Raw genomic sequence first — 22,293 nt, 5'->3', positions numbered from 1 at the left:
TATTCTTGAATATCGTCTTCTAAAACTCGCATGTTCCTTCGGGTTTTTTTAATTATTATTTCAAATAGGCGCGTGATTGAAACATCCGGTAACTTAGACGAGACACTCCAGACAGCTTTGTTTTATGAAATAAAACCACCAACTTTCTGCTGAAAAGTCCGATGGTTACGACACTGTCACAAGCCGCAGAACAATAATTCGGCGCTCCGTGGTCGTCAAAACGACGTGCGCATGGTGAAATTCCTTTTAGTTGATCATTAAGACGAATCACTTGAGCATTGGTCTTGCGCGAAATTGTTTCGCCTTTTCCGAGATCTCAATCTGCAAAAATAGAAAGAGAAAGAACGTTATTACGGCATCAAAGGACAACACTAGGCTACTACTCCACCACCGCACCACGTCACAATTCATTTATTAAGGCGAAAGCCTTATATGTCTCATCGTTCACTCGACCTTCAACGTCCTCGAGCGATAACTGCGTCGGCGAAGCGAAATCGTGTTTAGAAAAACGTTATTTCAACAAAAGACGATACGAACGCCGAGTCACAATGACGTCACAATTCCAATAGGACGATAACATATGCAAAGTACGGAGCACTGTATACACGGCACGTTTTCGTATAAATGTCCGAGTCCACACTCACTAACATGTTTTTCCCGATCGTGGTACTATCTTCACGAGTTCTATCTTGTCTTTACTACCACCGCCTCGGGTGTTAATGAAAGCACTGGGAAACTCACGTGTTTGTCTTCTGATTAGAACAATGTGGTTATTGCCGACGCATGTTAAAACGTTCTTGCATCGTCCCGACATTGTCCGCATATCCTCTCTTTTTCACTCTGGAGCCGCTGTTGTGTCGCATGCCCCCTGTGCGAATCTAGACATCTTGTTGTTGTCGTTGTCGTTGTCGTCGTCGTTGTCGTTGTCGTTGTTGTTGTCGTTGTCGTTGTTGTTGTTGTTGTTGTTGTTGTTTCTCCCGCTTCGTCAACGGTGAGGACACGTGGCAATTCCACGTGACTTTCCGACACCTTGGGAACGAACGTCTTGCGTATTCTCATTCACTCCGATGAAGGCCAGACCACCGGCCGAAACGTCAGTAAAATAATAGCATTTAATAATAATAAGTCGGTAAATATGTATTACTTACTATGTCGACGCCCTTTACGGGCAGCACCGCTCCGTGCTCCTTGAGACGCTTCAAAATCTGCTGGCGCTTGTTGGGCGAGGCGTCTCCGCCGGCGCCGTCACCCACCGCGCTGCTGTCGTCGCTGGAAGCGCCTTCTTCGTCATCGTCGCCTTCTCGAGAATCGTCCACCCCGACGCGCGCACGTGCTGTCCTGGTCGAAGACGACGAAGTCTTTTTCGTAGTTCTCGTCGTCGCTCTGCGAGATGGCCGCCGGGCGTCGCCGGCCCCGACGCAAGTGACGTCGCAGTCACTCTCAGGCGACGAGGTTTTTGGAGGCAGCTCGAAGGAACCACAGCTTAGAACCCGCGAGGAGAGAAACTCGTCGGAGAGCGACGACGTCAGCAAGGAAGTCGGCACAGCCTGCCACAGATGGAGTCGGTGTCAGTCACTATACTGTATTTATTTATTTTGACATACGGCAGCCCTATTAGGGCTATGGCAGGAGTGGAGCATTATGCAGCTGTAGAGCGTACACAAAGTGCAAATATAAGCAGCAAAGATAGATCAATAATACTTAAGTTTAGGCAAGAAATCGTCCAACGGAGGGTAACGAATGGCACAAGGCAGCGAGTTCCATGTATTCAATGGTTAAAAGGTAAAAACTATACTTAAATGCATCATTTCATGACCGATATTGCACAATATTCAGATGGTGACACCTCCTAGATGAGGAAGGTTCCGCAAATTTTATGTTTGTACTAAGGCAAGACGTGTTAGATAGGTTAATTAATGAGTTTAATAGCTTTAGAGATTCTATGTTGCGACGGATGCTGAGAGTAGTTAGATTTAACTCTGAAAGTTTAGAAGACGGAGAAAAGTTGCTATCATATCGACGGTAGATGAACCACATGGCTTTTAAAGACGATAGCCTTTCTTGGGCTACCTAAACGCGAAAAACTTTGTCTGTCACTCGATTCAACCGGCCAAAATGAAGCATGAGGAGAGGAGGTGCAGAGAGAGAAAGAAAGAGACTGACAGAGAGCGAGAGTAATAAATAAAATAAGCCTTGTTGGCGAGGCTGGATTCGAACCCGGGTAACCACGGTCCAAAGGCGAGCGTTATAACCACTAGGCTATACACCCACACTTGATGAACATGCATTTATGGGAACCATATGATTGCGTTGTACCAACGATTGTAACAGAACTTACGATGGGCGAGAGAAAGAGAAAATGTGTGAGAGAGACAGAGAGAGATTTAAAGAAAGAGAGAGAAAGAAAGAGAAACACAGATAGAGAGCAAGAGAGAGACAGAAAGAAATGAAACATGAAGCGCGGCCAATGAAAAATATACGCGTTATAAGTGATGTCCAAGGGACGCTACGCGTTAAAACAGGGCGACTGAAGCCGCGGCTCTGTAGCCGGCTTTAAGCCAACAGTAATAAAAAGCCCCAACAGATGGCGCGAGAGCAGTGCGAACACGGGAAATTTTAACTGAATTCGGCAAAACCTCCATTGCATCCATAATGGGAGGAGTGAAAGGGGAGGGGAAGAGCGTGAGGGGTGGGAGGTCGGAAAAGAGAAAGTGTTACGTATCAGGAGCGTCGTCTTTCGACGTCACTTGCGACGAAGCAAGCAGATATGCGGCCATTTTTTTTTCTGGACGATGTCCGACTTCATGGTGTCTGATTTCTTATGTGGATTCCATACCACAGATATCAAGACTGCCAGCTTGTAAACCTTGTTAGAGATTGTTCGGTTAACTCAATCGGCTAAAGTTTATTAATTATTGTTAGCTAGCTACATGGATTAAATACAAACAGAAGAATGCAACTAACAATATCACAAGGAAGGCAAACTCGACACAATATTACATCGTGTTTGTGTTCTTCGCAATGTACTTTCATTCTGCTCTTATTTGGTTGGTATCAAAGGTCTTTTCTAAAACCTTCTTGATCTGCATGAATCAACTATCTCGCATGCAACCCCTTTGCTAGCCAGCCACTCTGTTTAGAGCTAGAGTCAGTCTGTCAGTCAGTTCAACATTGTCTTATTAAACCAGAGTGCATCGAACTGTGTGGAGCAAGGCATCGTCTTGAGCAGTGAGCTGTGAAAGAATCACGCTGCCCACAGTCAGGAGGTGAACTGATGCGGTCGCACGCACGATTGCTGTGCACAACCCAATTTCGAGCTGTATCGTCTGATCGCGACAAAAAAAAAAAACTTTACCGAGCCATATCCAGGCATTTTGCTTCCTACGAAATAAGATGGTTGAACCCATGGTCTAATAAATGAATAGCTTTCATCAGCTACACGTCGTTAATAATTCTCCTTGGTCGCTAATAACCAAATATTCAAAGATTATACAGCTATCTTGTTTGGGACAAGTTCCTTTCACAGTTCCGTACTCGCGTCGCACTGGAACAAGATGAAGCTATGGATATATGTCAGCCGTGAGCAAGCACGTGGAAGGAAAGATAATAGACTGTTCTTGTAAAAGTTACTGCACAATTTAGAGATTAAAACGCTGCAAGTTCAGCGATTAGTATGCTAATTCATGTAGACATCTTACATGTCACACTGCAAGAATGCCACGTGCTTTGCAATCCGAACAGTTAGAATACTCGAGTGCATGTAGAAGTCACCCCGTTCCCAGCGCTAACCATTTCTCAACCGCAAGAGTTTTACACGCCCCGAGTGACGACGTATGCGCCTTTAACTGAAGAACGGCAACTGCTTCGAATTTCACGTAGTATTATTTTAATTACTTAAATTTAAGCCACGCGTTTAGTGTGCGCTGTCATTCCTTAACCGCGCACATTTTTTTTTTTTTTCGTTTTAAGCGTTGATTGCATGGATCGCAAGTCAAGCACGGATAAGGCGGTCATCGCGCGACACTAAAGATACCCGCAAATACGTTCAGTGCGGTTGCACAAACTTATAAAATTTTCGTCAGAATAAACTCACCTTTAAACGGGCGTTTCTTCTTGTTTTCAGCCAGAAGAGAATGAATCCTAGAATCAGCGACAACGAGCTGGAAGTTATGAAGCCGTACTTCATCACGAGGGCGACCAGACTCAACTGTAGAGCGCTGTCTGCAGCTGCCGGAGTTTTAAAGAAAAACATGCGAAGCGTTGAGAGCTCGTAAAACTTGAACATCACGCGAACTGCTTAACCGTTCGTATTGTATACGAGCGATCTATCGGCGCCTATTTTTTACAGCGACGCTATTAAGGGCTAGGTTCCCCAGGATCGTATCCGCGTGTAGAAAAAAAACTATCAGCATTTTCTTGAGCTCCATGTGCGTGGTGGTTTGACTCCATGTGCGTGGCGGTTTCCCGCCAGTTGTGCCTCAGCACAGGTGTCAAAACGGATGATGGATGGCCCACTGTTATACCCGTTGCCACCGTCGATGTCTCTTTCACAAGTGTCGCGATACTCGGTGGCGGCACGTCCCACCAATCGTTGTGCCTCTTTGTCTCGTGACGAAGAGATCGCGCTAGCGCTGTTATCAGCAGTTGCCCTTTGGACTCGCTATGGGACGGACGCTCGTTTAACCACATCTTCCAGGATCCTGACGTCATGATCCCGATGATGCCATGCGGTGTGCCGCGGCTATGAACGCTGTGGCTCATACACTAGTCTATGACGATGGGGCTGACTTGGCGCAGCAAACGCGCTACTTGGCCATCGGGGCGGGCGAAAACAAGACGCCGATGTCCTTGCTCTTTCACGAACATGCTGAAGACGCTCAATATAGTCCATAATTATAATATATAAATTCACTATAGCAATATTCACCATAACAGACCCACCATAGGTGTGGACTGCTAAGCACGTGGTCGCGGGAACGAATCCCGGCCACGGCGGCCGCATTTCTAAAGGGGCGAAATGCGAAAATACCCGTGTATTTAGATTTAGGAGCACGTTAAAGAACCCCAGGTGATCGAAATTTTCCGGAGTCCCCCACTACGGCGTGCCTCATAATCAGATCGGGGTTTTGGCACGTAAAACCCCATAGTTTAATTTAATCCGCCATAGTCACAGCTTTGCTGGCTTCCATCTTCACAGTAGTGGAAGGGCTCTGTCATTTCTTTTTCTGTATTCTGCTTCCTCCTGCGATTTACGTTCCATTATCGGCCATTGACAATCGGCTTATTACATTCCGGGCAAGCAAAAAACGCTGCATTAGGCACGTATACCGATTATGGAAGATGAGTGCGCGAAACGCATGTATGCCCAGGCTATTGACGGCGGGAGGCATGCAGCACCTCGTATCAGAATGTTTGGCGTTCTATTCACGGATGCGGTAATCTCTGCTGCCAGCATACTACCACTGTCCATCATAGAGCAAGGACAAACCAGATGGACAACTTAGCCGGAGAACGACGCACAGACAGAATACAAAGTAATCAGCAGAAGGAATATCAGTTGAATTTGTGCAGCGCAAGTGGACAGCGCATAAAGGATCGAAAACGACGAGGATGGGCTTATGTTTTGCTTCGCTTTGCTGTGCGTTGCTTCATTGCTTGCTTGCCTTCTTACTTGCTTGTTTAGTTCAAAGTCAACTTATTCATCCCGGATATGAAGCCAGATGCTTGTGTAACTGTATGGATGTGGTTTAATCATGTTGTACCCGTCAGCTTTCTATAAAAAAGGCAGTACCGCCCGAAGGCGAAGCCAACGAAAGCGATGGCAAGGTTTAACCTTGCGCTTGAACTCATCGGACATTGTTCTAACTATACGCAGGTGTGACTATACGCGGATACCACATACGCAGGTACACCAAAAATTTCTGGCACCTTTAAAAACTTCAACACGCCGTATAGGACCTGCAATTTCAGCGCACAGACGTAAAGTGCGGTGCCAGGGAAACTACATAACTTTCATATTGTGAGCACTAATATTGCTTTGCACCTTTTTTAATAGACTGAGAAGATTTAGGACACGCGCTGCGAATGAAATGTCTCATTACTTGTGCTTGCGCGCTACAATTTTCAAAAATTCTGAAGAATAATTCAGTCAATCAGCTAACACCTTGTTCGAGAAACTTTGTCGGTTGAATATTATGGCATCTATCTTGCACGTGCGACATTCAAAAACATGTGGTATGAATATACCTAAACACGTACGGAACGTCACGGCGACGGCGAAAATTCGCCCGGAGTGTCCATGTATTCGTTATCGCAATAAAATTGACATAAGTTTCATCTAGACTGTCGTGTCCTTATACGGACGGAGAAGACATCGGTGAAGTCCGTTTCGAATACCGCGAGATGACATGAATACAACAAGATGGATAGTTGGGCTCGTTGATAGTCCATTATTGGAAAAACTAGAGCGCATGAACGACAAGACACGAAGAGCATACCACCAAGAATGCCGCATTATATGTAAGCCAACCATCCTTGCCATTTTATGACAGTAATGAATTTATGTTAGACACGTGCCTTCCATGTTTGTTTTCAGCTCATCTTAACAGGAGCAATGTGCCTGTTTGTATTTCTTTCCGTATGGGCAATAAATGTTCAATTGTGAGTGCGCATTTGTTTGTCATTTTCGTGAGTCGTCGGTCCTGCGCCCTAGTCTTTTTCAAATAATTAAATTAACATAAAGGACGAAGCATCAATATACCAACCCATCACACCACGTTACATTTTCATCTCTGTGTGTTTATGTAAAGAAAAATGTTCTTGAGCCATCATTTAAATATATTACTCTCTCTTTCTCTGTGTTCTTTAGCATTACAAACATGAGGAGATAGCTATTCTGCCCAAGTACATCCAGATGTTGCTTTCAGCACCAAACCGTGGTAGCATTTTAAACCAAAAACTGGATGAAAGTGAAAAAAAAATATTTTTTTCTCATCCACCCGAATGTAACACGAAGTTACAGAACACAAAGAACGCTTTGCGGTTGAGGAAAAATTTCGTCAACTGCAAAGCGTTCTTTCTGAGAAACCCGTATGGATTTCTTTTGTAGCTTCCTGCTATATTCGGGTGGATAACAGTTTTTTTTTTTCCCTTTTACGATACTTTCTCCACCTTGCGGTATTTCGCAGAAGTGATTTGCCGAAAAAGTGGATTTTCACTTCCGTTTCATACCGGTAATGCGAACCGAGTCAAAATGCAATCATGCCCCGTGAGCTGTCCTCTGGTCTCGGGAGGTTAATAAGAGGCAGGCGATTATGGCCACTCACGATGGCATTGCGTGCCGACGTACGCTCCGGGCGGGCACGGCTGGCAGTACGCGGAGCCGGCCTTGAGGTTGTACGTGTTCGGAGGACAAGGCAGGCAGACACCGCGTCCGTACGTGCTCGCCGGACAGAGCTCTGTTTCACCGTGATGGCGGTGCGGAGAAAATAAAAGAGAGAAAAAAAATTTGTGCGGATTCCTGTCACTGTGGGAATCGACGTTATTTTGCAGGTACTTGGCTATCTGGTATGGTTTGAAGTTCCGCAGAGCGATACCAGGTGGACCAACGTGTTTGTGTAAATTGTTTGTGCGTATTGATTGGTTGTTTGTGTGAGTCGCGAGCAGTACCAGCCCGTCATGACATCCGCATGACGACGACCACGTTAAAGATGATCGTATGGCGGCAACAACAAGATTTCTATACGCCGGCTGTTCCACGCTCGCTTGCAACATGGCATTTGTTGGTTTCTGCATCAGTAGTGAACGATAATAAACGACACACACACACACACACACACACACACACACACACACACACACACACATTGTGACGTCGTCAGCGACTACGTGTTACGCAATCATACGCACATACGGCTACGTCACGTGGTGTATGTAAAACGACGATGGCATTTGTACTCCGGCGAAGAAATGCCAAAGCATGATTAACTTGGAAGATCACGAAGTCGGTGCAACGTTGCACAATACGGGGAAAGTACTGATGAAAGTTGGCCGCCCCCGGAGATAGTGCAGTCTAACACGGCCCCCCAGACCGCAGCTGTCACAAGGAACGAAAACAAGAAATGGCACGGGTGGGTTAGACTTCACCGATGGGTAGACATTATTTTTCTTTATTAAAGCGAGGCGAGACAGGAGCTTATCTACCTACCTACTAACCTACCTGCCAGCCGCAAAGTGTCAAGAATGAGGCAAAGAATGCTTCACATTAAAGACGTCTGTACACGCGAAACGTTCACAGAGTACGAGACAAAATAGGGGACGCTGCGCGTCGGCGCCACACTATACCGTTTATCACAATCCAGAGCAAAGAACTGAAAGAGAATACGTAAAACGTTTAGCGTGATTATATAGAAATGTAATATCGGCAGAACGCATTGCTATATATGCGTATTTCGGACTGTTACACGTGTGAAACATTGACGACCTGAAATAAAAAACAAAAAAAAACAAAGCAGCGCATTGTTTTTTTAACAAGTGCTTACGTGGTTATATTCGAGTTATCTTATATAGTTTAGTTTCAGTTCATTAATTTCACTATGAAATCACTGCGACACCTCAACTTATTTACGTAGAAAAATTCTGCCTGGCTAAACCCGTAATTCGTGCAGGAGCTTCCATTGATACCGCTAAGTTTAAAATCACGCAATAAAAAGCTGATCAGTTTGTTTCTCTGTAACTCCATTCGAACTTTCTTTTTCTGTAGTTATGCATTTCATTAGGTTATATTTCAAGTTTATTACATTATTTCAACGGTGTATCATTTACCTGACTGAATTGTGCATGGACACAATAATAAAAAATAAGAAAATGATAAGCCGACGCCACAAGACAATTACCACCGGTTTCATGTCCCCAAAGAAGCTTTTCAAATACGTGTAAAACGCAGAAACGTTCTCATTAAACATGCTTGAAGGCAACTTAATTTGAGGACATTTGTTGTATTTAGAAGACAATGTTCACTGTATTAAACAATAACTGCTTCAAGTTTTTACAGAAATTGGCTTGTACCATTCAGTTTTTAATTGAAATAGCTAGTTCGCAACACAAAAAGACAGACGTAGCGATTATGTAAACTGCGTCTATTATGGCGTCTAACGGGGACAACAACAGCCGCTTGTTGCCTATAGTAGGAGCTCATGTGTAGTTTGGCTCTCTCAACAGTTTTGGAGCGCTTCATCTGAAGCAGACCCAATTAAACGAAATTATATTTCCGTAAGGTTGTCGCAAAAAGTGAGCGAACTTGAGGCAGGCTCGCTATCTTAGTGTCTGTACAAGAATTCGACCAAGCACGCCATATGGTTAACACTGTTGCCTTAACGCCATATTGATCACAAATTGTCAGACGCAACGATAAGGCCCCCAAAAAATAAATCTGAAATGCTTCAAGAATGTTATGATTTAGAGCGTAAAACTAATTAATACCAACCGCACGAAGCCCCTTTTCGGCCATATCCAGGTGGGCATGCCGTTTCCATCAGGAGACAGTACTTTCTTCTTCGTCTTCTTCTGCTGCTTCGGTTGCCGTGTCCACCATAGGCTCGGACAATTACCGCGTTTTTCCGGTTCTAATAATCACTGACGCCCCAGCTCCCATCCCGATCTTTACCGTAACATTTCTGAATGGCTCGTCTTCGGGCTTTCTTGGTTATCAACAAAATGCTGAACTTGCCTTCACCGCTATGCATGCCTCTTCTATGCGATCATCGTCAATCAACACACCTTTAGGTTACCATGACCCCCTCTCCCCCCCCCCCCCCCGGCATGTGCAAATTTAGCAGGCTAGAGCGTTCTAGTTATAGCCTACCTCTCTGCCTTCCTTCAAATGAATTATCTCTCTTTACCATGACCTTCGTAAGTACCACTTCAACAACACATGTTGACTGTCAATCCTAGGAGGGTGTGCTTATTGCCATATGATCAACAGAGTGGTCGAACAATATATCTAACAAATGAAATCGACTTTATTTTCCAGAAAAAAAAACAGTGCGGGTATTTTGGGTAAAAGCTACGGCAGTAGCCTGGCGGGGCCCACGAGACCTCACATGGCAACATCAGCGTAGTACACAGTGATACTATTGGTATTCAGCTTGAGATAAGTGTAACTGAGTTCAAAAACTGTTAAACAGTAATCGCTGAAATAAAGACAACAATAAAAATCTATTGTGGTACATCACACTAACAGCAACATAAATAGAAAAAAACGGGTGCTTTTGTATCATAAATTCGTAATAGAAAACAAGTAAAATAATGTTTGGACTAGGCAGTGCAGAGCGTAATGATGACTAAAAATTGACATGCAACATGTTACACAATTAAATAAAAGAAAAAAGACATATATCGCAGTTTCGCCCGGAAGGTGAAGTATTGTTAGCGATAGCAAAATATCAGACAACATGAACTAAGATTCGTAGTATCATCGGCCGTTTAAATTGCAGTAAACATTCGCATACCAAATAAATTAAGGATTACGATATGTCACTCCAGCACAGGCACACATGAACAATGTCACTCGATGACCGCGAACACTCGCTATCACAACGCTGGAGCGATGAAGAACGCAAATAAAGGGGAGCGAACGCTTCGTGTAGTCTCTGGCAAGGTTCGCGGAAACAGCGTGCATAAAGGCACCAGCCATCTCGACTCGGCCTAGTTCTTTTCACCCACCACAGATTACACCCAAAGTACGGCGCGTGTGCCGCGCTTGCGCTCATTCGCGCGGACAGCAATGCACAGCCACGGTCGGGCTACAAAAGGAGATGCACGCTCACTTCGCCCCTTCACCTATTGCGCGCTTGGCCATAGTACCGCGCACTCACCTCCCCACCCACCCACTCCCTTGCGTACGCTTAATCACATGACCTCCAACACGGACAGACCCAAAAGATACGCACGCCGCAAGAGCCGTAACCGTTCGCTGCAGAATACTCATTATTCATAACAACCATTCTCTACCAAACGAAGCATGCTTCGCATTACGTAGGTGTCAACTGGAGTTCAATCTTCTTAATTTTTAGAGTAAATGGTAGATTCTAAGCTATGGACTGGTGCTGATAATAAAATGTGCGAAATTGTGTAGTGATTTCTTTTCCCTGGTTTCAGGTTCAGCTAGAAGCGCACCCAATTTTTGTAGCTGAAAAAGTAGCATAGCTGAGTCCACTTACTATCTATCTCTAATTAATTTAGGGGAACTTCGGTTAATTCTTTATAACTTAAAAACCACCAAGTTTGTCGGTATCGATGGCATATCAGTTTGCGACTTGATTAGGTCTTTCTCTGTAATCAAACATGCCCTGCTTTCAATTTTAAACCATGCTATTTCTTCGGGTATTATTCCCACTCAACTAAAAAAACGCTTAACCTTGCACGCGGCCGCACAACGCTTGAAACAGCGAAGCTGGGCGATCGTAGCCCAGCATTTTCGGGAAGTGCGCACAAACTATTTATCTTATTACTCATGATGATGATGATTTCTTTTCGCGCGTCTCGGACTGACGGCCGTCACTGCGCGTTGCATAGCGCAGCTTGCAACACCAACACCGCGTTCCAGGAGACCCGTTCCGTGATTGCTCTCTCTCTCTCGCTCTCATAGCGCGCAAAACATATTCACCTCGCAGAGCACGAGCGTACGAACGCGCTAGCTGTGTACGAAAACAACGACGCTCGAACGCAATCACGTTGTTCGCATAAATGCATGCTCTGCAGGCGTGGCTGTGAAGGACGGTGTTGCTGTGTGTGACGTTTTCTTCGTATGGACTGCTCGTTGACGTTTGATTACTTATGTTCACCTGGTGCTCATATTGTAAATAGTTCCTGTACATACAACATTTCAGTAATTGTAATAAATACCATTTTTTTAAAAAGTGGCTGTATAGCCGAGTGGTTACGACGCTCCCTTTGGGACCGGGGGCACGCGGGTTCGAATCCCGCCTCGGCAAGAAAGTTTCTTTTCTTTCTTGGTAGTTTCTTGCTACGCACAACAAATTACGGCTGGCTTAAACAGCTTCGCTGTTAAAACCGCTATTGTACTCCCCTCGCACAAAAGTGGAGCAAGTAACTAAGTCGAAAATTATAGGTCATCTCATTTATTCCTAGCCCAGCGCAAATTCTAAAAAAGTACTTATTAACTATTATCAGTAGCGTCTGAAGCAAGCACAATGTTATTTCGTCGCATCAATATGGTTTTATACCTGGTAGAGGGTCCTTTATAGAATCCTTATAGAGAGTATTTTATACCTGGCAGAGGGTCCTTCTCGAAGATTTTTCTGACTTTTAAGCTCTTCTCTAGAACAGAATATGGTTGCCTTTGCCTTGTTTGTCGACATCCGCAAGCCATTTCACAACGTATGCCATACAATGTTATTACAGAAATTTTCTTTGCTAGGATTCCCAGGTTCCTTCCTGGATGTGCTTAAAACGCCTTTTCAGAAATCAGTCTGGAGTTCCCCAGCCGTCAATATTAAGCCCGTTTTTGTTGAACATCTCTGTTAACGACCTTTCAGCCGCGATACCAAGAATTTTTTTTTTCAGTGCGCTGACGACATCATTCTGGTATCCCGAGCTGATGCGATTTCTTTCGCCGCCGTGATTGCTGGCATCAATAAAAGTTGAACCTCTCTCGCTTCAAGTTGGGATGTGGTTGGGGTGGTCATGGAGTGTTCATGGAGTGTTCACGGAGTGTTCATGGAACATTCATGGAGTGTTCATGGAGTGGTTCGCAGGTAACATCATCAGTGTAAACACAAAGAAAACGCAGCTTATATGTTTTCATAATCCATTAAAGAAAGTGGATTTAGGCCACCGATTATTCCAACACACGCCTGATTGCACTGCCATCATTTGGAACCCCATTCCTTACACATGTTCTGTCAAATACGTTGCCATAAGCTTAGATAGTCACCTCGCTTGGCACTCGCATCTTGAATATGTTTGCCGTAAACTTCCATGCGTCTAGTGTGCTCTACAGAATCCGCTAATGCATGCCATTGTCCGTGCGCAAAGCGATTGCCCATGCTTTGCAATACAGTGTGCTTCGGTATGGAATTGCAGTTTATGGGCATTGTTCCGGGCGCTGGCAAAGCCGAGTTAATTCATTTTTGCGCCTTCTGCTAAAGAACATCACATACGACCTTCGTCCTGAAACAAAATTCAACGCATTTAAAACATTGGCGATACCTGACTTCAACAGCTTATCACTGCCAACTAGTCCAATTCATAGCTCTTCTAACGTTTACTGCTTTTGTTTACGGGCTGCAATGCCCAAACATTCTGAGGGAAAATTCAGTCAAGCACGCAAGACCTGGTTTGAGCAACCTCGGCGGTTGAATAGTGCATCATCTACCTTCCATAATAAACGTATAGCATGCTGTTAGATAAATGTATAGCACCTTTATATGCTAAACAGCACGGTGACGGTGGTGACAAAAATTTGCACACATTCTCCATATAATTGCTATCGCCATAAAAAATTATTCACCTAGATGAGTCACCAGCTCCCGGTTCCGTCATGGGCGGAGCCACCAACTTAATTGGGGTGCCTTCGGCTCCCCCAATCTTTTTCCTCAGGACCTTTCAATAAAGTTCTTGTCAACTGTCAACCTAGATGTATGCCAATATGAAAACTGATCGATCGAAGAGGGCCATCCAGAAAATAAAAACCATTTAGATATACCAAATGAAAAACAATATACTTATTGGAAAAAGAATTCTGTTACATACATACTATCTCCTTTCAGGGTCAACTGGCTTCCGCTGTGAGGCGAGGTTGGAAGAAGTCTCTCTTGTGCAGTTGGTGTAATGGTCAAAATGAACTGCGTGATTAAAAATCCCGCCTACTTTGAGGTAATGAGCGTTATTCGATTTCTGAACACTCAAAAGCTGATACCGGCAGAAATTCAACGACAACTGAAAGCAGTATATGGTGACAACGTAATGAACGAAAGAAATGTAATTAAATGGTGTAAAATGTTCAACAATGGACGAACAAATGTCCACGATGAAACTCGACCTGGACGCCCATCACAGAAGCCCTGAAAACTGCAGTGAACAACAAAATCTTGCAAGACAGGCGCGTGACTCTCGACGAATTGCACATTGTGTTTCCAGACATTTCTCGTTCTTTGCTTGGTGAAACTGTGTCGCAACATCTCGGTTACAACAACCTTGTGCACGATGGGTTACGTGGCAGCTGAGTGACCAACACAAAACTCAGAGAATGGGCTAAGCATTGACATTCTTGGCCCGACAAAACACAGATGGAGAGCCTTTCTTGATCGGATTGTGACTGGTGATGAGGCCTGGGTGTCTCACATCACCCCAAAGAGCAAGCGCCAATCACTTGAATGACATAATCCCTCATTACACCCCCCCCCCCCCAAAAAAAAAAAAAAGAGAAAAGTCAAACTGACTCTCGACACGAACGGTCATGGCATCTTTTGGGGTCGTAAAGGTGTTCTTTTGGCAAAGTGCATGCCAAAAGGCACTGCGATCAATACAAATCATTATTGAGACAAAAAAACTACGGCGAGCAATCCAAAACGGCAGGCTAGGAATGCTTTCTAAAGTAATTGTGCTTCTTCACGATAAAGCCCACCCTCACACTGCTGCTGCAACTCAAGAATTGCTGAATCAATTCAGATGGGAAAGCGTTGATCATCCACCCTATAGCCCCAACCTTGCTCCTAGTGATTTCCACCTTTTCCCTAAGCTGAAATAGTTTCTGGGCGGTAAATGATGATGATGATGATGCCTCAATCAATGGCACAACCCACTGTGGGGGATAGGCCATGAACCGGGTGGTATTATGTTTTATAAGTGATGAAGAGTTGGAGAATGCAGTGACCGCCTGGCTTAACGAACTGGCGGCAGAAGAGTATAGCAATTGGAATTCTGAAGCTCGTGACCATATAGGACTATTATTTAAATGTAGGAATTGATTATGCATAGAAGTGAAGGAAGCTCCATGAAACAGAATTGGTATTCCAATAGATAGACTTTTTTATTTTGTATATTTTGTATTTGGAATCTGTTTGTTAGTTCACGGTCTCACTCGAACGCAGTGGTTGCTGCTGCTACGTTCAAGCGCAGTCGTGGCTGGCTCAATTCTTATTGACGGCTCTCACGCAGGCCGCATTGCAGTAGCACGGCGTCAGCCTTTCACCCCCGCAATCATACAAACTCTTAGCCGACACCCAACGTGGAGCTGGTATAAGGCGACGTGAGAAATCAACATGCCATATTACAAGTTTAAAAAAAACGTGCATATAAGTTGTCTATTCGAATCAGATATACGCAACGTAACTTTCATTTTATAATCAATGATCATTATGTTTCAAACCAATTTCGGAGCTCTGATTGCGTTGCACTTACGTTTGATATCGACCACGCCATCGCACGCCACAGCGCATAAACCATTGCGGAAATTCACACACGCCCCGCGCGCGGACTTCTCGGCCGCCCCGCCAGATGGCGCTGCGTAACGACTAATGGTCCCAATACTAACTAATCCCAATACAGCTAATCAAAAACCTCGGTCCAAAAAGCAAGGCACTGCTGACTAATGCCATAGAGCAAGTGATTAGAACAAAGAATATTCCCGATGGATGGCGTGAAAGCAAGATGAATCTCATCTACAAAGGCAAAGGAGATAAGGATAACACGAGCTCGTACAGGCCAGTTACAGTAACGTCGGTGATATATAGAATGGCAATGCAAGCCATAAAATTAGAACTGTCGAAGTGGGTGGAGGAAAACGATGTATTGGGGGAACTACAGAATGGGTTCAGGCCAGGCAGACGCTTAGAAGAAAATATGTTTGTACTAACTCAGTGCATAGAGATTTCAGTAGCTCAGAAAAGACCTTTATGGATAGCATTTCTAGATATTAAAGGAGCTTATGACAACGTAGACAGGGAACAGGCATAGATGACGATTTCGTGGAGCTGCTAAAGGAGATATATCGAGACAACCAAGTACAAGTGGTATGGGAAGGCCGAAAAGGAAATGAAATGGTGGGAATTCACCAAGGATTGAAGCAAGGATGCCCTCTGTCACCATTGTTGTTCACGCTTTACGTCAAGGGTATAGAAAGACGACTGGAAAACAGCGAATTAGGTTTCGATTTATCCTACATGCGTAATGGACAAATGGTGCAACAGAAGGTCCCTGGACTGATGTACGCAGACGACATTGTGCTACTAGCGGACAATAAAAAAGATTTACAGATACTTGCGAATATCTGTGGGAACGCAGCGACAAATCTAGGGCTTAAGTTTAGCACAGAGAAATCAGGGATTATGACCTTTAATGAAAACACGAGTAACTTCGTGGTGTCAATTCAACAGCAAGTAATACCCATAGTGAAGCAATATAAGTACCTTGGCGTACACATAAACGAAGGGAAGAATTACTCAAGCAACCACCAAGATAATCTGAAAATAAAGGGGAAGCGGAATGCAGCAATAATGAAGAGCACTATGGGGTCACAATAAGTATGAGGTGGTGCGTGGAATCTGGAAAGGAGTAATGATGCCAGCGCTAACATTTGCAAATGCCATTATATGCTTAAAATCGGATATATTGGCGGGTTTGGAAGTTAACCAAAGATCAGTAGGCCGGTTGGCTTTGGGAGCACACGGTAATACGACAAATGAGGCAGTGCAGGGTGACATGGGTTGGGCCTCTTTTGAAGTCAGAGAAGCACAGAGCAAAATTTGTTTTGAAGAAAGGCTCAGGAACATGCATGAAAATAAATGGGCGGCTAAAGTGCACAAGTATCTCTACATGAAAAGCGTGGACACAGAATGGAGGAAGAGGTCAAGGAAGTTGGCAACCAAGTACAGGATAATCGAAACTGTAAATAGACAACCAGGGGTCATCAGAAAGAAAGTGAGAGAAATAGAGACCGTGAATTGGATGCAAAGAATGGAAATAAAAAGGACAATGGAGATTTACAAGAATGAGAAGAAAGAAATTAGAAGGGAAATTTTGTACGATAACACAAAGTGCAGTGCCTTGCTATTTGAGGCTCGAGCCGGTTGCCTAAGGACGAAAACATATCGGAACAAATATTCGGAACTAGATGAGACATGTGTATGCTGCAGTAAAGATCCAGAGACCACTCAGCACATCCTAATGGAATGCGACGGGATCCATGCACCCAGCGAGAACCGTAGGTAACGTGCAACTCCCAGAAGCGCTTGGGTTTAAAGTGGAAGGAAACATAAACAGATCAGCCGTAGAGATCAGCAAGAGACGATTAGAGTACTGGTGAAAAAAAAAAGCAGGGAAAAGATGGATACGACCTGATCTCTTAAAATCATAGGCAGCGGTACAAGGTAAATTTTGGAAAAATAAAAATAATGAGAGGTATACAAAAATGATGGATAAAGAACATGTATAATATACCTGATTAAATCAAGCAGGCTAGGTGACTATTTGTCGCCGCCCCGTTTCAAAGGGGATGCCAATAAATCATCATCATCATCATCATCATCATCATGGTGCAGACGACACGAAGTTTTTCTTTAACTCGCTTCTTCCCATGAACAGGAGGAGGAAGAGAAATTGCGACCATACAGGGTAACGCACCTGGGGTCACCACGTTTATATTGTAAACGCTGTCAAACCACCTTAACCAAGGAAACGAGACGGAGATAAATATCAAACAAAGCTCGCAGCACAAACGGCGTAGGTCTGGAAAATGCGACTTCTCTAATACATTTCGGCCGGATTTCCTAACCCTTTGAACTTATCCAAACGCGATGTACAATAAGATATAAAACGGCGCTATACCAGCGACGTGAGTCGATGAAGAAAAAAAAGCGAAAATCGGATTTGGAAGCAGAAGCGAAAATCCGCAGGCACGTCCGCCCTAAACTGCACGTGTGCCTACAGCGTTTCCTGTTCCGTACACATAACCGCCTTGTCGTACGTTATCTAATTTTGTTCCGAGATTTTTTTTTCTTTATTTCTTTATTCTTACGCGTATGCGCATTTTCTGCCAGATCGGCTGGGGACGCGCAAACAGAAAACCATGTGGGAAAAATATCAGCGCCACATAAAGCGCTAACTCGCGGGATTCCACGAGAATGAGCACGAGAACCACGCTGCACTGCGTTGCGTCGAGTCAGCGACCTTTCATTACCGAACCGCAAACGTCACAAGCAAAAAGAGAGAGAGAGAAAACGCCCCGCTCCCCGCCATTTCTCGGCAAACATACAGCTGTACTTGCATCGCCTGGTACCCCGACGAAGACTCCGCGCCGGCCGTGTTACGAAATATCGGCTCAAACACGTCGATGGCATCCGCCTCGGGAGGAATTCGGCCCGAAATTCCGCACGTGAAAGTGCGCCAGCTCGCCCCGCCCTTTTGATATATTAAAGAAATGAACTGAACACGTGTTCCACTTTTCAGTATGCCAGAGTAATTGATTGACCGTTCCTAGAAATACTTTTTTTTTTCATACGCGCTGTGTAAAGGGGTTCCTTTGGGCGAAAATATATGCCGAAAAGACCTTTATATCATGCACGTACAAGAGTTTTTAAAGAAGTTTCTCGCCACTGAAAATAAAATTGGGCATCTCCGAATTGCTGATTCGATGCGTGGAACGTTTGCCCATGATGGTTGAGCGGGCTGCGTTTTGCCTTTTCAACAGATGTGTCGTTTTTTGATAGATTTCTGGCGGTATTGGTGCAGCTAAGTGAAGTTCAGATGCGTATGCCCTTGCCATATCAACGTAGACTAATAAAGACAACTAGAAAAGGGTAAAGGCTATATTCGCAGAAACCTGGCTTTGAAATCAGGACTTGCAATAGCAAGTTCCAGCCAATTTTGCACGTGGTGCCACTGCTGTACTCGCGAACAAGTTTGGAGACCACAGCATCAGCAAAAAAAAAAAAATTGATTTCTTCAAGCACAGTCGCGCAGCATGGTCTCAGTGCATTTCATTGGTCGAACAGGCGCACGTGGTCTGTACGACTTCATTTCAGCCTACATGCTTCAGGCTGCAAAGGAAAAATAATTTCACGGCATCTGTGGTCTCCAAACTTTTACTCGCTAGTGCACGCGCTCTTGCTACTAGTAAATCGTCGCTTCAGGTGCACGTCGATGAACTTGCGCTAGCAAGGCGTGGTTACTTTAGTATGTGTCATGTTGAAGTCTGTGTTTGATGCGGCACGGTACTGTTACACGATCTAGCATGCGCTAAGTCGACACCGAGATTTTGAGAGATACGCTTTGCGTTTCTTTTTCGTTCTTTATTTTTTGCGTGTGATTAGACATATGACACAGAAAAGGCGTCATGTACGCTGACATGAACCAGTGCAAATAATAATGGCACACCCGACCGGAACAAAACTTTGCAGTCCATTCAACTGGTCGCTTCCGAGCGCTCTAGCAGCACCACAAAGGTCGTCCAAGATAAGCAACTAACCTTTAATAATAGCATAAACAGGCTCTAATGGCAATAATGAAGCCATATTGTCGCTTCTATAGCCCCTATTACAACAATACAGCTTTAACGCTCCATTTAACAACTTATTTAGCATATTCAGAGTGCTCCAAAAAGGACGATTACAATGTTCCATAAGTATAACCTGCTATCGCATGTAAGCTTTTGCGTTACTAGGTATCTCGGAGGCACATGTGACCCGCAATGGGCTTCAGACAAAATACTTCAGGAGCAAATGCAAACACTATGTATGAACTTGTTGCCTCAAATTAAAACATAGAAAGTCGCGACGTTAAGAACTCCTGAGATGTGGACGCATCGAGCTTCAAGTTATTGCAAGAGACGAAAGTTGGAGTCGTTTCGTGACAATACCTTTGTAGGAGATCAAGCACACTATGTCTCTCAGAAGTATACTGACTACGTTGCCTCCTAGCACCAGGCTCACTACCGGTTGTTCAAATGAGTGCCTGCAGTATGCCGTGAGTTCTAGCGCCCTGGGTAATGAAAATAACTGTCGTGCTCACCATCGAGAAGTCTGCAGTGCCATGAGTGCCACAAAACTGCACCACACAGCCGAACGACATGTATGGAGAAGGTGCGAAGCAGCCTAAATACGTTTGACAAAGGCATGTACATTGCCTATCAAACAATACCTTTGCAGGAGAACATGTCACACCTTTCGGCCATAGGAAAAGGGCGATGCCGTATAAGTTTCGAGTACCAAGCGGACGTGAACCTTTGTCTGTATTTTCCCATCGCCTGCGACGTTCGTCATGTTTTCGAGTACACTGTACAGAGAAAAGAAGCACACAAAATCAAAAAAGCTCGGGAAAGAGTCAATGTGGCATATTGTCATTCTACGCGCTTCGTATGTCGGCGCAAACAAGCAGTTAGAGAGCGCGTATAGGAACGAAGCGTCAGAAAAGTGTTAGGAACTCCGCCTAGCCGAAGTGCGTTAGCCAACAGCGGCATGCGCACTTACTTCCGCTGCGCTAGCGGCTCGAACAAAAGAGCACCGGTAGCGCGCCGGTGCTGGCACGTGTTGCCCTCAAAAACGCTCTGGAGCCGCTCGTGCCGACCCGCCTGTCCCAGAGATCTTCAAAGCAAGCGCGCGAGAGGGCACTTATACTCCGGTGTTACACTAAAAGCGTGCAGCACTGCAGACGATGGCGTCAGCGCAGGACTGAATTCGCAAAGCTTTTGACCGATTACCGTTGCTAAGATGATGTCTAAAATCATGGATGGCTCGCGTTTACTTTTACGAAAAGTTCTAGCGTAAGTGCTTTTCTTGAGGATGCGGGTCCAGATAATGAACCGACAATGTTCTCTGCACGGAAGTATGATTTTCGTGATTGGTTGGTAGTCCTACAACTGGAAACCAATTCCAGGCATTGATACAATGTGCACTAACTTTTCTTCACACTCTAACAGGTGATAAATGTGTGTTTGAGATTTAGACCCCCCTCAATGCACTCAAAACTCGTGTCGGCGCCCTAAGGGTGCATATTATAGTACTGCCTCTCCGCGCTATACGAGAGGGCCGAATATTTTACACCTTGAAATGCTGGTTGGCGACAGACAGTTGTTTAAGAACAATTGCACGGGCGTCTGTCCGTTAGAACACATGAACCACATCTTCCAATATGCAGCATTTTGAACCACAATACAGTGCCGGTGCAACGACTCAGGTAATATTGCGAAACCCAGTAGACACAGGTTCGAATCGTGCGGGTGTCACCAGGCATATTTTGCATTTCTTCCTTGAGTTTTAACAGGTCTTGCATCCTTCTACATTTCAGGTGTGCTGTAGACCACGAGACAGCACCTTTACAATCTTTCAGAGCTTAATTTTACACCCTTAAATGCGTAACTTGGTTTAGTACGCAATCAAAATGGCCGGCTATCCACATAACTTTTTCACGTGAAGACTTCTCGGTGAATGTAGGCCACGCGTGTCTGGTGCTACTGTGAACACGCACTGCGCGGTTTTAGCCCGACGGAGTGCACCCGGCTTCGAAGACTTGCAGCCCTCTCAAACTCGGTGGCAGCGCGCAGTTCACAGGGAGAGGAGCGAGGCAAAAGGGGGGGGGGGGGTTACGCTTCTGCAAAGAAGAGGCCACTTCTACTGTGCACCCAGCTATCCCCTAATTGGAAGCTAGGGAACGCTGGGCGCCAGCGTCGGCAGCACAACAATCCGAGTAGCGCCAGTGGTAGTGCTACAAGACTTTCACACATTCGCCCATCAAGCGTTGCTCTTATCTCTTTTCCTCGGTTTCTTGCGTGTGTGTATTTTTGATAGTGTGTGCGCGCGCTATGTATTTGTTCTCCCCAAGCCACAATGCCTTTGCTTGCTGCCAAACCTCCCTAAAACTTCCTCAAGTCGTCTTTCCTGATAGTGATTCGGGCTTACAGCTGGAGTGTTTGTATTGCTGCGTTGTTTGGCAGCTTCCGAAGAATAATGTTCATGCCTTCTCTCTTGCTCTCTTTCTCTCTCTCTCTCCCCTTTTGGCCTAGGTGAGAGATGCATTACGCTTAGTCACAATGTTCGGCTAGAAAAGCATGGACGCTTCGTTCTTGAGCACTGCGTTGCTTCGATGCTATTACCTCGTTCTGGGGGTGTAAACGTCAGTGACAGAAACTCTCGGTCATGAAGTACAGAAGCCTCTCAATAAACTATGCATTGTCGTAAGGCAATACTGAGTGCCCTCAACTTTAAAGTTTCAGCGAGAGTTCAGTCGTAAGGGTTATTAGCCTAACAAGGCTATGGAGTCTTCCCTCCACATCCACTA

General features: G+C 44.9%; 1 protein-coding gene across 3 annotated transcripts in view; it reads right to left on the bottom strand.

Moving 5' to 3' along the window:
• Positions 1-230: 230 nt before the first annotated feature.
• Positions 231-22,293, bottom strand: part of LOC119433508 (uncharacterized) — a 47,930-nt gene continuing 25,867 nt past the window's right edge. The window contains exons 2-6 of one of the 3 annotated variants that reach the window (XM_049658849.1): positions 20,181-20,292; positions 7,326-7,457; positions 4,094-4,227; positions 1,149-1,547; positions 231-321 (exon numbers count right to left, since the gene is read on the bottom strand). In XM_049658849.1, coding sequence (XP_049514806.1) covers positions 268-321; positions 1,149-1,547; positions 4,094-4,227; positions 7,326-7,457; positions 20,181-20,292 — 831 coding nt within the window. In that variant the 3' untranslated portion in view covers positions 231-267. Of the gene's footprint in view, positions 322-1,148; positions 1,548-4,093; positions 4,228-7,325; positions 7,458-20,171; positions 20,293-22,293 lie in introns of all 3 variants that reach the window. The other 2 variants (XM_049658850.1, XM_049658851.1) reach the window with 2 other exon arrangements.

The sequence above is a fragment of the Dermacentor silvarum genome, chromosome 11, assembly GCF_013339745.2.
Source record: "Dermacentor silvarum isolate Dsil-2018 chromosome 11, BIME_Dsil_1.4, whole genome shotgun sequence".
Taxonomy (NCBI): Eukaryota; Metazoa; Arthropoda; class Arachnida; order Ixodida; family Ixodidae; genus Dermacentor; species Dermacentor silvarum.
The sequence above is the reverse complement of the archived record's forward strand: the minus strand, read 5'-3'. Positions and strand labels throughout refer to the sequence as shown.